This window comes from Rosa chinensis, chromosome 6, assembly GCF_002994745.2.
Source record: "Rosa chinensis cultivar Old Blush chromosome 6, RchiOBHm-V2, whole genome shotgun sequence".
NCBI lineage: Eukaryota > Viridiplantae > Streptophyta > Magnoliopsida > Rosales > Rosaceae > Rosa > Rosa chinensis.
Window position 1 is genome coordinate 67395998 of NC_037093.1, and position 14802 is coordinate 67410799.

Sequence of the window (14802 nt, forward strand, 5' to 3'; positions counted from 1 at the left end):
ATGAGTGCATCGACCTACAGGCTTCAATTGGAAGTGATTGCCCAGTGGGTGCTCAAGTGTGGGCTTCCCCTTCTATACGAACATGATGAGCAAGAATTTGAGAAGACCATTATGCATTGCAGGACCTCGTTGTCTGATCATCTAGGAAATTTACAAAGTTTGGTATTCTTCATCTCAAAACCAGAAAGTCTTTGGGTGTTTGATATTCTTCGTCAATGTGAATGAGTTTTGCTAGGTATAATTAAAGAAAATGGTATTATAGAAAAAATTGCCGAGTGTAGTTAGAGATTTTATAAAGTTATCAGGTGTAAAAAGTTTGCTGGGTGTATTTAGATATTTGCTTGGTACATTTAGAAATACCATTTTTTGCTGAGCATTTTATTCGAGCAAATCAGAAAAAATATGATCAAATATATAAACTCATCATACACATCAAGTATTAGTAGACTTAACATAATTCCAACTCAAATTTTTTCATTATGTTTTCAGCTGCGTACTCCACACGACTTCGGGTCATCGGCGTAGTCCATTAACTTTTTTTTTTTTTTTGAAGAGAACAGTCTATTAACTTTTCCTTTCTTACTAGATCAACTGTTTATAAACTTTAGCGTTTCAGATAATTGTTGTTTATACAATTTTGTTTGATTCTTCGTGATTAAGCTAAGCTAATCCCACTGTGGTTGCCCACCTGAGGGCTACCTGAGCAAAGCAGCCAAAAAAAAAAATCGAGGATCCCACCACAAACCTTTGCAAAAAAGTTGCACGTAATGCACTACACCAACCAAAATCATGATTATAAAACTAATTAACCATCATTATGTCACTATTATTTTTCGGAAGTGGGTGCTTAGGGTTACTTTTCGTGGACAATTTCACCCTCCCAATTCCCAAAACTTTTGCTCCGGTAGACCCCACGTGTCTCATCCCCTTCCACGATAAATACTCGTGCCCTCCACTTCGTTCCTTCCCTTTTCTCCTTCTTCCCTCCTCCACCATTTTCACTTGTGATCATGTTTACTTCAGCGGCTATGTTCTTCAACGGTGCCGAGGAAGCGGTCGAGTTCCAATGCCCAGTCCAAGAGACCGGGCTCACGGCTACAATAGAGGAGCTCATGTCCCTGCTGCAAGAAGGAAACTCAAACTCGAACTCGGGGAGTCCAAACTCCGGTTCCGAGGGCTCGAACGGCCGGGGGGTCTACTCGCTGGATGAGAGAAAGCGGAGGCGCATGACTTCGAACCGGGAGTCGGCCAGGCGGTCCAGGTGGAGGAAGAAGAGGCATTTGGAGGACTTGACGGAGGAGGCGAACCGTTTGAAAATGGAGAACCGGGAGCTGAAGAACAGGTTGGGCTTGGTTGCTCAGAAGTGTTACGTAACATGGAGAGAAAATGAGAGGTTGGAATCCGAATCCCTAGCTCTGTGGGCTAGACTTTCGGATCTGAACCAGGTTTTAGTTGCCATGCAGACGATGCGGTCACAATATTAAACAATATATATGATCTAAAAGTCTAAAATGGCAACTAAAATTAACGAAACGAGGATCAATTAGAGCAGCCTCTCGTGCATTAATTTCAGTAGCCAGACCAAAATTACAGACTTGGTTAATTAGTGGGGTACATTTGGCTGCTCTAGCTAGTTAATCATATGGCATATAATCTAGGGTTTAAAGTTCATCTGCTAGCTATAGCTAGTTTCATGAACTTGGGGGAGAGTTAACTACCTGGCCGGGAAGGCTGTGTTTGATGTGCTTACTCGTGTAAATATTTTTCTTGGAGGAATAATAATGTAGTGGAAATGAGTGATTTAGTTTTTCCTTTTTACTATTTAATTACCATCGTCATCATCATCGATCAGCAAACTCTCGATCTCTCTCAAATTATATTTTAGCTAGAAAGGTTTTGCTGCAGCATGTTTGTTTCACGTTGTTGGTCTGTGTAAAGATTCGAGCGTCAGCAGCTAATTAACTGGCTTTTTGGTCGTGCATGCTGAACAAGTACCGCTTTTTTCAATTAAATACATGAAACTTTTAAATTTCAATGTTTGATTCCAATTCCTCTTCAAAAAAAAAAAAGTTTGATTCCAATTAAATTGATGCTAGCTAGGCCATGATCGATGACCCACGTATATATGCATAAAATGTGTAATATTATCGTGGTCTGTCGGACCCGCAAATCATCAACAAATTCCAGCTGCATGCTACTTATCTAATTAAACAAATGATAATTCATGTGTTTGCATGTACTTTCACTTGTATGTATAATCGCGACAAACAGTAATTATTACTTAGCCTATATTCCTATAATCCTATATCACGAGAGCTGGCTATATATAATATATTGTCTTTTTTAGAAGATATAATATATTGTCTAATGGTTCAAATTACGGTATCCAAAACAAATAGGTACACAAAATGCCTCATGTATCGACCATATTAATTCTAAATAATCATCTTTGGATTAATTCAAGTAGTGATAAAGAAAGGATAGAGAATTGGGATTACTTAACATGTATATTATAATGATTTAAATTCATTTCACCTTATTGAACTTTACACCTAAAATCGTTTGTACTTCCAATATGTTCAACCATAACCATTAGTAAAATAATTAGTCAATTTCTTCATAAACTGGTAAAGGTGCGAGTCCACTCAGGTCAATTTTTAGCCTTAATTATATAAAGTGTGTTTCTTACATAATTGAAGGCACAAAAACTTTTTGAATGAGCAACACTATATTAAGAAATTGATAGATTAATTAAAAATTCACTATAATTGATCAAATTGGAAATACAATGACACATGAGATCAAATTAGATGTTAAGGTGCACAAACGATTTTAGGTGTAAGATCTAAAGAGGTAAAATAATTTTAACTCTATTATAATCAATCGTTCAACTAGTAAAGAAACAAATCAATATAATTCTGAAGCATCAATGGTCTATGTCCACTCATGGGAGAACATTAATAGGGTATGATCAAATTTCAACCCCAAGTCGAAACAACAACATTGTTCTCTTTGACACGTAGTGCTAGATGTATATAGAAGAACAGATCCTAACTTGTATTAATATCGATTCTCAGATACACAGCTCAAGTAACTTGTGGGTGTTACGGATGTCGTATTCACCAACTTGTACGTATTGTACTGTTTAGCAACTAAATGAAAAATCTGATACCTACCATCAATTAGGGATGCCACTGGTACATGAACTTAAAGGTTATAATCAACAGTAGCTGACTATAAATCTTTATCTGCATGCTAGCTGTAAAGCTTGCTAGCTCGGTCGAGTTAGCTTTTAGATTAATGGCAGTGGTGGTTCTTAGCGATTGGTATCGATCAACAAGAGCAGCCACCACATCTAACTTTAGTCGACGCGCGTCCATTCAAAGAAAAGCAGTCTAGCATTAAGGGATCAAATATTAATGCACCAAGGGAAGCTAGACTAATTCCATCGAACAACAAGGATGGAAGATTCTCAGTTCTTCACGTACATCTCTGTAATCTATATATGCATGCATATATACCATCCAAATCTTTTGACCACTGCTTTTACACAACACATTGTCCCACTTCATCCATGAATTGTTGTCCAAATGTCAAGTGGTTTGAGGTTAACTTAATCTTTTAATTTGGAAAAGAAATTAGTCATATTGGACTAATTCTATACAATTAGCTAGTCAAGCTATGGTGAGGCTTTTTTAATTTGTAGAGTCCATGCAAAACCGAAAGTACTAGTAGCTATAGCTAGATTCCAAGAAGTTAATTTACATGCATACATGTATTTACATAAAAAATATTAATCCATCGTGCATGGAAATATTTACAAGTATATTATAAGTACTAATAGGTTATAATTTCAAAGCTCATGAGCATGCTTATTGGATAGAAACAATTAGAAATATGCATGAACTAAGTTCAATATACCTAATTAGAAGTAAGTGGTTGCGTGAGGGCCATGAGGCTTTTACGATCAATCCAGATACAGGGAATGGATTTAAATTTTGGATCCGTAGCCCCCATCAAATCACCAAAGCTAAGATAAAATTAGAAAAAAAATAGCAAAGCAAAAGAGAAAGAAAAGGAAAGGCCTATATCTATTGGATATCATTATTATTATTCAACCATAGAAAAAGAAAAAAAAGAGAAAGTAAAAAGGACTACGATATATGAAGACTTGTATGATATGTACGAGTCGAGCAAGCACTGGAAGTGTCTAATACTTGCTACTGTTTCTGACTCTAGCTAGTTCTCAGAGCACTCCAGCTACTGTTTTTTTTTTTTTTTTGATGACTTCTCTAGCTGCTGTTGTCTCTTTATTTTGTTCATTTTTTCTGGCTAGTCCTTAGAAGTTCGTATCAAACAGAACAGTGATGAACTGGAAAGATAGTTCTTAGATCGATGCAGAAGTACTTAATTGTCGGTAGATAAACAAAATGAGAAGATTGAAGTTGTTAAAAGTAATGTTAATTTTTCTTTTGACTCCTATGCATATGGATATAATGGATTGAGTTTATTTTTACCTCATATTTGGATAACTAGGCGAATCATCATCACCCGGAAAAGGTAATAGTAATGCAATCTTTGTAGCCTTTTCCTTTTTGTTTCAAAGCAGGAGATAAACTAAAAACCTAAACCTTTAGAATACTTGACGTTTGTTGGTCAAAATTGAAGGCAGAGGAGACATATCAAACCTAATTCAAAGTTAAACAAAATATTTGGTCATGTGATTCATGCCCGACTTCCACTAATATATTTCTTACTAAATTTTCTTTTCGAAATATATGGTTGAAATTGAGCTGGTTACCAAATTTGCTTTATAAAATATGTGGTTGAAATTCAACTAGGGAAGAGATAGAGCAAAAGTAAAGTTGGTTTCTAAATATTTAGTTGCGACGACTTCTTTCATTCTTTCCTTTCCTTTCCTTCGTTTCAAGGTAATTTACAATTTAAGAAACTTGTCTTGTTGATGAACAGAGTAAACCTTTGGGTACTTATTCAAAAAAAGAAAAATTAGCAATAATGTTTACCCGGTCAGTGGCTAAACAATTAAATTATGCTCAACCACTATTTAGTGTAAATTCAATGATAGAGAGAATGATTATTATGTTAAGTTGTTTTGTTTCTCATCATTGAATTTACATCTAACGGTGATTGAGCACAACTTAAAAGAAAATATTTGGGTACGATGTACATCTTTGCATCTGTATACAGGCCCATGGGGAAGAACAAGACCCGATAAGAAGTTTCACTGTCCAGTGATTCATGGGCTACTCTTCTCAGAATGAAGGCCATCTCTCTAAAGTCGTAGGGCTGACTGACTTTCCGCTCTTCCTCCTGAACCGTTTGAAATTGAATTTCGAATCTAGCCTTATCAATAATCATAAAATAATTTACGGGGAGGGGTAAATCCGTAATCTGCAAACATTCAAATCAGGAAGTGGTTCAAAACCAAAGTAGTCCCCCCGACCGTTGCTAAATCTCACGGAGTCAAACAGAGTCCGAAGTCATCAATGGAGAAGATCTGCGTCGCCGTTCGCCTGAGACCGCCTGTGACTCAAGAATATTCCGGCGGAACCTTCTGGAAGGTCGACGAAAACCGCGTTTCTCTTCACAAGGTTCACGGAACTCCAATCTCCGGAGTCTCCTACGCTTTCGGTAATGTCCGAATCCCTAATTGGAGTTCTGTGGATGCAGATGGAACAGTGTAGTTTGATTCTGTGTGGTTTGATTTTGCAGATCATGTGTTCGATGAAATGTGTAGCAATTCTAGGGTTTACGAACTTCTTACCAAGGAGATTATTCACGCTGCAGTAGAAGGATTCAACGGTAATTTCTGAAAAATTAGTGCCTTTTTTTGTTTAGGTTTTGTTGTGATGTGGTTGATTTGGAGTAGAGTATGTGATAGAATTGGTTTGGTACATGTAGGAACTGCGTTTGCGTATGGGCAGACCAGCAGTGGCAAGACTTTCACCATGAATGGCTCCGAAACAGATCCCGGAATCATCCACCGGGCGGTCAAGGACGTGTTTGGGAGAATCGAAATGGTAATGAGTGTGTAGCTTGTTGTGGTGCTATTTTTGATTGTCGATGCTATTGGCCTATTGCTACCTCTGATGACTGTGGTGCTGCTTTTGTATACGCAGATGTCGCACCGGGAGTTTCTGATTCGAGTTTCGTACATGGAAATCTATAACGAAGAAATTAATGACCTTCTGGCTGTAGAGAACCAGAAATTGCAGATTCATGAGAGTTTGGAAGTAGGTTGTTGACCACTGTACTGTTTGGAGTTTAAATTTAGGAAGCTTTTTCAAATCAACTGAAATTACTTTTTCGTCTTGTTTAGCGTGGAATATTTGTTGCTGGCCTCAGAGAGGAAATTGTCAGCAATGCAGAACAGGTTTTGAAGCTCCTTGAATCTGGAGAAGGTTTGCACTTTGCAATTTTGTTCTTTGTATTTTCTGTTACTTGAGTATTCGTGCTTATATTTGTCGGCAAAAATGTTTTGTTACAGTTAATAGACACTTTGGAGAAACAAATATGAATGCTCGGAGTAGTAGATCTCACACAATATTCAGAATGGTACGTCCATACTGAAATTTTGCCTGTAAAGCTACAACTAAATACTGGATTTTGCTTCTAATTTATGCCATATATCTTATGCTTCTAGGTAATTGAAAGCAAAGAGAAGGACATTAATGCAAGTGCTGATGTTATTCGCGTCTCAGTCTTGGTTTGTATTCTTTATGCTATTCCTTTTTTTCTGTTTCTTTTTTTGTGAAAAGTTGACACACAGTTGCAGTTATCTTGTGCTTTTTGTGGCATCTTAATTATAATTGCTGCATGTATTGTAGAATTTGGTAGATTTAGCTGGTTCTGAACGAATTGCTAAAACTGGAGCTGGGGGAGTACGTTTGAAGGAAGGAAAGCACATAAACAAGAGCTTAATGAGTCTTGGTAATGTGATTAACAAACTAAGTGATGGTGCGAAAAACAGGTATTTTTCCTTGTTTTAGTAAATCATCTTTAGTTGAATATGAAATTATTTTTCTAATGATGACTTCTAATGCAGGGGCCATATTCCTTATCGTGATAGTAAGCTAACCCGTATACTTCAACCTGCCCTTGGTGGTAATGCAAAAACTTCAATAATATGCACCATAGCACCAGAAGAGGTAGTCTATTATTTGCTGCTGAGATACTTTGAATCATACTTCAACATTTTCGAGTTTAATGAGTTATGGATGCACTTAGGTACATGTCGAGGAAACAAAGGGAACCCTTCAGTTTGCTAGCAGAGCTAAGCGCATCACTAATTGTGCTCAAGTGAACGAGGTTTGTTTCTTGTTACGTTGTATATCCAACTCGTGGTTTTGTAGATTGGTTTATGATCATAGCATATTACATGTGTCTTTGTAGATTACTTCATGTCTTATTTTCTTTTAGCTTCCGTGGAAAATAGTTTCAATCCATAACTTGCTCCAACCATTTTCTGGAACTTGTTTGTTGGCCATCATTTTCGTGTATCATTCAGTCTTTTCTCTTTTATAATTCTATCTCCTTTCACAGTCTTTTTCTTGACCTTGAATATAACAGTGAAGTTTAACCATTATCAAATATTTAAATTCGTCGCAGATCTTGACAGAAGCGGCCTTACTGAAGAGGCAAAAACAAGAGATAGAAGAGCTTCGTAAGAAGCTTCAGGTGAGAATCATCTCATGTTATCTCTTACAAAACATAGATTGAATACAAGCTAACACATTCTGTTGAAAAAAAAAAATGTATAGGGATCCCATGCTGTGGTGTTGGAGCAGGAGATATTGAAATTGAGAAATGACTTGCTTCAGGTGTTCTCTCTCTCTCTCTCTCTCAATTTGTGGAATCTTGAATATTATCTGGATCGACAACCATAACCTCATTTACCTTTCATATGTCTGTTAATTTTTTCATGGTTCAGAATGAACTAGAGCGTGAGAAGCTGGAATCGGAATTGGAAGAGGAGAGGAAATTGAAATTGAACAAACTCGGTAGTCTAGATGCTTTTTCAGACTTTGGCGGAAGTTCTTGTCAGGTAAAACTCATATGGCTTGTTATATGTTATGTAGTTACTGAGTCATATCAATACCAAGGTATTAGTAAATCTTTGGAGTATGTAGTGTCTGATGTTCTGATAATGTTTACGATGTATAGCCACAGGATTCTGGGACACAAAGCCTCAAGGAAGAATGTAATGACAGCATTAGTAAATCTCAAAGAGATCTCTTTACGACCCCCTCTAGCAAGGCAGTTCCCAATGCCTTTGTTGCCAGGCGATCAAATTATTCACCATTGCCTGGTTTTAGCCCCCTGCCAGATGCCTTTAGCAATGTGGTTGATGAAGACACGTGGATGAAAATGAACAAAGGTTATATAGCTGACCTTGATTCCATTCAAATGACTCCTGCAAGAAAAGTTCAATCCTTTCCGCCAAGTGATGCAACTCCAGTAAGTTTTCTAATTACCTGAACCTATTCTTTTTTCTGTCTTCTAAAATTCTATTATTTTTTTCTACTTGTTTCAATGAGTGAAAGAAAAAATAGCAACAATCATCATCGCCAAGTGTATAAGTTTGTTTACACACTCAAAATTGATTCTTCGGTGAAGTTTTCCATGCTACCATCTTGTAGGTTGTGTACCAAAATAAGTTACAAATTTGGTTGTCTTTGTTTTCTTTCAGACCATTGAAAAAGGAAAATGAAATGTTTCAACATGTTAACTTTAAACTTCTCTTAATATACTGAAACTGCATTCCAGCTCTATTTCAGTGTCACTGCATATTGTAATTTCTTTTTAGGTCAAATATATCTTAAATCTTTATTGTAACTGACTTTCTTTTGATATATGGTTAATTTCTGTAATGCTTTGGGGCGTAAGGTTTTATGAGATGCTTTTATTGTTGTCCTGAATAAATTTCAGGGAAACTCAAATGAGAATTACGAGGAGGTCCAAAATTTGAAGAGGCAATTAGAACTTGCTATTGAAGAAAGAGACGATCTCAAGGTCAGTATCTATAGTAGGCTCTTGAGTCTTGATCCATTTTAGAGTGCAAAATGAACAAATACTGTGGTTAGGTTGAGGATAAGCTACTCGTTTGAAACTTAGCATGTCTGAGCTTCCCTCATAAAGACTCAAATTGAGCCGCCTGAAATTTGCATTGATACCTGAATTCATACTTTTCTTGTTTACCACATCTTATATTGCTTGTTGTCTCTTTTTGGTATACTTCGTTAAATTTAGAATTGCTCTTTCATAAGAGTATGCTGGATACTATTTCACACTGGTTTCTACTCCTGCATACTTTTATGGCTTATGCATTGATGCTTGTATATGTACAGAGGAAGCATGAGGAACAAGTTAGGAAACATGAGGAACAAGTTTTACTGAACAATCAGTTAGTATCTGAGATATCTGAGCTCCAACAAGAAGCACAGCTGATTCAAGAAATCCCTCAAAGGCTTGGTGAATGTGCAGCGACTTGCAAAAATATATATGTGGATATTTTATCAACGACTCAGGTAATGGCTGTTTGTCATTTTAGGTTCTCTCAATCAGTATTTTTACTGTACAATTTAATAACCTTATGATGATTTGGGCAGAGTTATATATCAGATGAGAAATCTTCTGCGGCAAAATTGCTTTCAAGTATAACTGAAATTGGCACCAGCCTATTTACAACTCTAGAAGCTGATTTCTCATTACCAATTGCTGACCAAAGATTACGGATCCAAGAACAGCACAGAGTGCTCTCTGAGAGGTTGAGCAGCACAGTTAAATTACTGGTATCATCTGAAACACTAAACATCGAGGATGAGCAAGCGAGGAAGTCACAGGTATCCGCCTGGTCAAAATTAACAAGATATCACTCATTAGTTATAATTTTATTCTCTGCCCTATTGTTAAGGATATTTTGTATGTTATAAAACTGTTTTGATACTTAAAGTTTTAGTTACAGGCAACAAATGCTACTGATGTTACCTTACTACAGAATTGTAATATATTATAAGCTGATATCATCTGGATCATATGATCAACTAATAAAAGAGCCTAAAAATTATTCAAGCTGATGTCATTACGTATTAAGTTAGCATATTTGCGTTTCAGAGTCTTTCTTGCAACCTGTTATGTGTACTTTCAAGTTTTCAATACCTTTTCTCTATTGTTTCTCTGCTTTTGATATTTCTGTGGAAGCATCTATTTAAGTTTTTCCATTATTGATGAAACAAAACTGTAAATAGTACCCTTTGTTATTCACATGCTAGTCATACATAGTTTGATATTAAGAACTTGTCTCATATTAGTGTCTCGGCATGTATGCTCTGGCATGCCAAGTTTTAGCTGATCCCAGAGAATTTATGAAATATTCAGATTTATTTAGCTAGAAAAAGAAGAGAGCATCTAGGCTGTTTTTGTTTTGTCTTTAAGATATAGTTGTTGTGATTAAGGAATGCACAATGGGAGGAGACGATGCCTGTTGGAAGAAAAAACTGAGCAATGAGCTGAACACCATCAAGGAACGACACCATGACCTGGCGAAAGAGCTGGATTCTCATAACCAGCTTCTGAAGAAATCTAAACAAAGATATGAGAGTTTGGAAACTGAGTTCCAGCTGCTGAAGGAAGAAAGGGATTCCTTGCACAAAACGGTATCTGAATCATCTGAAAGACTATTACTAGTTACTGACCAGAAGGAAAATATTGTGAAGTATATGAAAGAAGAGTTGCAGAGAAGGAAAGATGTTGAAGAAAAAATTAAGCAGTTCACTGTTGCCTTTTGCAATCGGAAGACATCACTTATGTCTTTTCACAGTGAGTTTAAGTCTAAGGTTGAGAGTTTGAAAGCCGAAAATGTAGTTTCAGTACCCAAATCTGTTGGGTGTTGAGAGATATCTAGTGTTACTTCAATAGTGTAATGTGGTAGGCTCCAATGTCTTCTTCTCAGAGCTTGTTTCTTCCACATCTCTTTTCAACTCGTGTTATTATTTATTTTCTACCATTTAGTTAAGACACTCTCTCATTAAGATTATGTATGAACAACACTGTATTTATACATGCAAAGAGGTGGATCGCTTGTGTGTGTTGATTTGGTTTGAAATGTCTGTAGAACTCTTTGCATTATGAACCGACAAAATTTGGGCAGGTTGTGATCTGTCAGTATACTCTATCTACTATAGCAGATGGTTTTCATCAAAGATTATGTACTACTCTCTATCTACTATATTACGCTCTTCCCAACCCTTGCGCTACCTTCCAAATGGCCTCAGGGGAAGTCGAAGTCGAATTTTGGTTGGATGTAGGATTGGAGGAGATGCGCCATACCGATGAAAACGTGATATTCAACATTTTTCTAAACGGTTTGGAGGGGATTATGAATGGGAGAAATGATAAAATTGCGTGAAGCTCGTTTGATCATCAGAAGCATTCATTGTCGACCATCAAATATTAAATGAAAAATAACAGAATTCAGTATTTCTGAAGACATGTTAGTCGGCAAAGGTTGTCCAATATATTTGAGTTATAAAATCAAAGCAAAATAGTTCCCGATCCTTGTGCTACCTTCCGAATGGCCCCAAGTGAATTCTAGAAAATGCATTGATAGTCAAAAGTCAAATTTTAATTCGGTGCCAAACCGATGAAAAAGTGTTTGTTTATAAGTTATAACACACAATTTTCATGAAAAAAGATATATGTTCGAAATTTTGCAAAATTTTACCAGAAACCACAGAAAACAGAAGTGCAAGTCCCAGAAACATTAAACAAGAGAAGTGAAAATCACCCATACAAAAAAGGTGTGAAGCCTGAGCGCCAAAAAAGTGAAGGAACTAATGGTTTTGTTGAGTTTTTTTTTTTTTTTTTGATGACCTGGTTTTTTTTTGAGTTGATTAGGCCATTGAGGTCATAGATAAGATAGTGATAGAAATCGAGGTCCATAAACGATCCCATCAGGGCCATCATGATTTAGAAATTCATAATCTAAAACCCCACAGAAAATAAAGTAGATTATAATTTTCCATTTGCAATATTTTATAGTTGAGGATGTGTTCCTTCTGTTAGGTACAACAGAACAGATTTCCACTCCGTAATTTTAGCATAAATCCAGGAACGAAGACGAAGACATGTATTTTATACATGGTGATTTCTTTGTTGGAACATAAACAAAACAAAGAAGAATATAATGGACATGATCATATGCAAAAGAGGCAAGGAAGTTCGAATGTCTGTCTCATCATGCATGCATAACAGTGTTCGTGTAGTACATTATGCATATTAAAATAGTTCACATGAGAACTGATTAAGATATGCATATCATATATATAATATGTTAAAAAAAAATGCAAAGTTAAAGTTTTTGTTTCATGATACGGTCAAACATGCTATGCTAGCTGTTAAACTATAGTGTAACTCTTAATTGGACTTTGAATTGAGAATATAACCGATTAACCACAACTTCTGGATACCTACTTGAGCAAGTAAGAATCTGAAAGTACGATAGATGTAAAAGTGTAAGAGTTGAGTTTATGAGGGTGAACCATCCAGAAGTAATTGCATCCAATTTGTCCCCGTCTCATCTGCATGATATGGCCACCCATCATAAATGGGACAAGAAATTGTAGGACCATTTTATCAAATTTATACATTTATGATGGATAGTGAAATGAGGAAGAGTCAATAAAAAGACAGCTAGCTACTCACTTGAACAGAAGATTGAGATAAAAGACCTAACCAGGCTCTTCAAATTTGAACTTGTAGATCATATCCATTTATCCTAGCTCAAGCAGTTTTTTTTTTTTTTTTTTAATCGAGATTACACGGTTCCTCAAAGGCTTCCTAGACCTAGAGTCTAATCCGTGCCGAGAGATCATGTCAGAACGCTTCCTCCCCTCTGGCCACCAAGAATATATTGGGATTTAACTCCAATAAGCGTCGGCGGGATTCAAACCCGGGTGTGGGAGTTTCACACCTGGAGGCTCTTACCAACTCGACCACCTGTGGTGGTTGCTCAAGCAGTTAAAATACCTGAACATATATGACCTAGACATTGATTTAGGGCCCCTCTTTCTCTGTCTTTCTATATCTGACCTTAATAAATTACCCTAATCTTCCTCTCTCCTTTATGCTTCTGTCCAGTCCCAAAACTGACAGATATGATTTGTCTGTCTCATTTAATTCACCAGAAAAATTCATCATCATCTTTCCCATTTGCAATTGCAGACCACATATGTGTTCAATCTCAGCCTCTGCTGCAACATAGAGATTTCTAATGGCTTCCACAACAACAAAACCAGTTAAACAACTTGGAGAGCTTCTCCAAGAGCAGCAAGAACCCTTTGTCCTAGATGTTTACCTATTTGAAAGAGGGTGTCTGAGAAAGAGCTTGAGTTCAAGCAATAGCATTAATTCAAGCAAGAGTTTAAAGAGGTCATCTAGTTGTGGACCAATCAAGAGCAAAAAGGGTACTCCTAGCTTCTCCAAGATACTGAGATCTGTCTATAACAAGCTTGTTTCCAAAAATGGTGGCTCGAGAACTAAGAGTTCCGGAGAAGAAGAGGGAAAGTTTGATGCCAACACTGAGATTACTCTTCCTAGTGATTGCCTTGGAGATTTGGATGAATTTTCTTCTTCTAGTAGCAGAACACGGTATGAATCATGCTGTGATAGTGACAAAGATGAAGCTTGCGCCACTGTTTTGTTGCAGAATGAAGATGAAGCCTCGCTTGCAGTAGAAGGCACTTCTCAAGTTCCAAATCTCTGCAATATGAAAGAAGAGACAAAGGTAGAAACACCATTTTACTCATAACCCTTTCAATCTTCTCATGTGAAAACATGGTTTCAATCTTTACAAAATTGTTGATTTGATTCGATTGCTAACAAAGCCAGCAGGTTGCTTCAGATAGCACTGCTCAATGGGGAATCATCGAAGAAGAAGAAGAAGAAGACGCAGACTAAGCAACACACCTCAATTTCAGTACTAGAAGATAGACCTTCTCATGCAGGTTTACCTCTTCAGAAATGTCAAGTCTCTTTCTCTTTGACTACTGAGAACTTAATAGTAAGCTATGCTTCTATGTTAACTTAGATCATCGTCAATTTGCTCCTTTGGTTTATTAAACAGTACCCAACTCCGTGTTATCAGCTTCTCTTTGGGAACTACTTTTCCAGCCACCATTGGAGAGGCCAAGAGATACTTTTGGAGTTCCGGAAATGCTAGAGCCGGTAATCAGATCGAATTCTTCTCCACACAAATCGAAAAGGATGTTGCAGCAGACAAGGCAGCTTCTTTTCGATTGTGTGAGAGAGGTGACAGAATCCCATGCAAAGCAAATGAAAGAGGAGCAGAACAGCGCAAAGTTTTTGGGGGCAGAAGAACTGGGAAAGCTGATTTCTGAGAAATTAAGGATTTGGGATAGACAGGCTGGGGATGAAACCAACATCGACTTTTTGTTGGATTCAGATATCCTGAGTTCAGCTGAAGAATGGAATTGTAATGAACAAGAAGAGAGAGAGATTTGTTGCGAAATTGGGGACGCCATTTTAGAAGAGATCATCAAAGAAACTGTTGCTCTACCGATTAGTTTAGATCCTGTTTCCTTCTGATCTCGCTTTAATTTCCAATTTCAATAATTTACACCCGCCAAAATTGGCAAATTTTTTCAGCACAAATTGGGGAACAAATTTATTGGCTTATAGCATTATGTTTTCCTCATACAACATCCACCCTTTGGTTTACATTTTGGTTAATTACTTGAAATCAACAAAAAATTTACCAGAAGG

General features: G+C 36.8%; 3 protein-coding genes across 6 annotated transcripts; all 3 read left to right on the forward strand.

Moving 5' to 3' along the window:
* Positions 1 to 947: 947 nt before the first annotated feature.
* Positions 948 to 1804, forward strand: LOC112174009 (basic leucine zipper 4). Its single transcript, XM_024311697.2, has one exon. It carries the CDS (start codon positions 1011 to 1013, stop codon positions 1482 to 1484), a length of 474 nt encoding a protein of 157 aa, XP_024167465.1. The 5' UTR covers positions 948 to 1010; the 3' UTR covers positions 1485 to 1804.
* A 3581-nt stretch (positions 1805 to 5385) lies between these two features.
* On the forward strand, positions 5386 to 11113 carry LOC112172642 (kinesin-like protein KIN-7N). Its single transcript, XM_024310054.2, has 18 exons — positions 5386 to 5652; positions 5734 to 5823; positions 5923 to 6041; positions 6141 to 6254; positions 6341 to 6422; positions 6509 to 6576; positions 6665 to 6727; positions 6849 to 6991; positions 7067 to 7169; positions 7249 to 7329; positions 7630 to 7698; positions 7782 to 7841; positions 7952 to 8065; positions 8185 to 8478; positions 8950 to 9033; positions 9369 to 9548; positions 9630 to 9863; positions 10476 to 11113. The coding sequence occupies exons 1-18, from the start codon at positions 5508 to 5510 to the stop codon at positions 10911 to 10913; spliced, it is 2481 nt and encodes an 826-aa protein (XP_024165822.1). The 5' UTR covers positions 5386 to 5507; the 3' UTR covers positions 10914 to 11113.
* Positions 11114 to 12823: 1710 nt separating this feature from the next.
* On the forward strand, positions 12824 to 14717 carry LOC112170034. Of its 4 annotated transcripts, none has more exons than XR_002924999.2 (3): positions 12824 to 13804; positions 13905 to 14024; positions 14144 to 14717. XR_002924999.2 is itself a non-coding variant. In XM_024307179.2 (3 exons), the coding sequence occupies exons 1-3, from the start codon at positions 13292 to 13294 to the stop codon at positions 14623 to 14625; spliced, it is 1098 nt and encodes a 365-aa protein (XP_024162947.1). In that variant the 5' UTR covers positions 12881 to 13291; the 3' UTR covers positions 14626 to 14717. The 4 variants fall into 4 exon arrangements, 2 of the variants coding, with proteins under 2 accessions (XP_024162947.1, XP_024162948.1); XR_005801439.1 differs by having other exon boundaries at positions 12825 to 13804; positions 14165 to 14717; XM_024307179.2 differs by having other exon boundaries at positions 12881 to 13804; positions 13922 to 14024.
* The last annotated feature ends 85 nt before the right edge of the window (positions 14718 to 14802 follow it).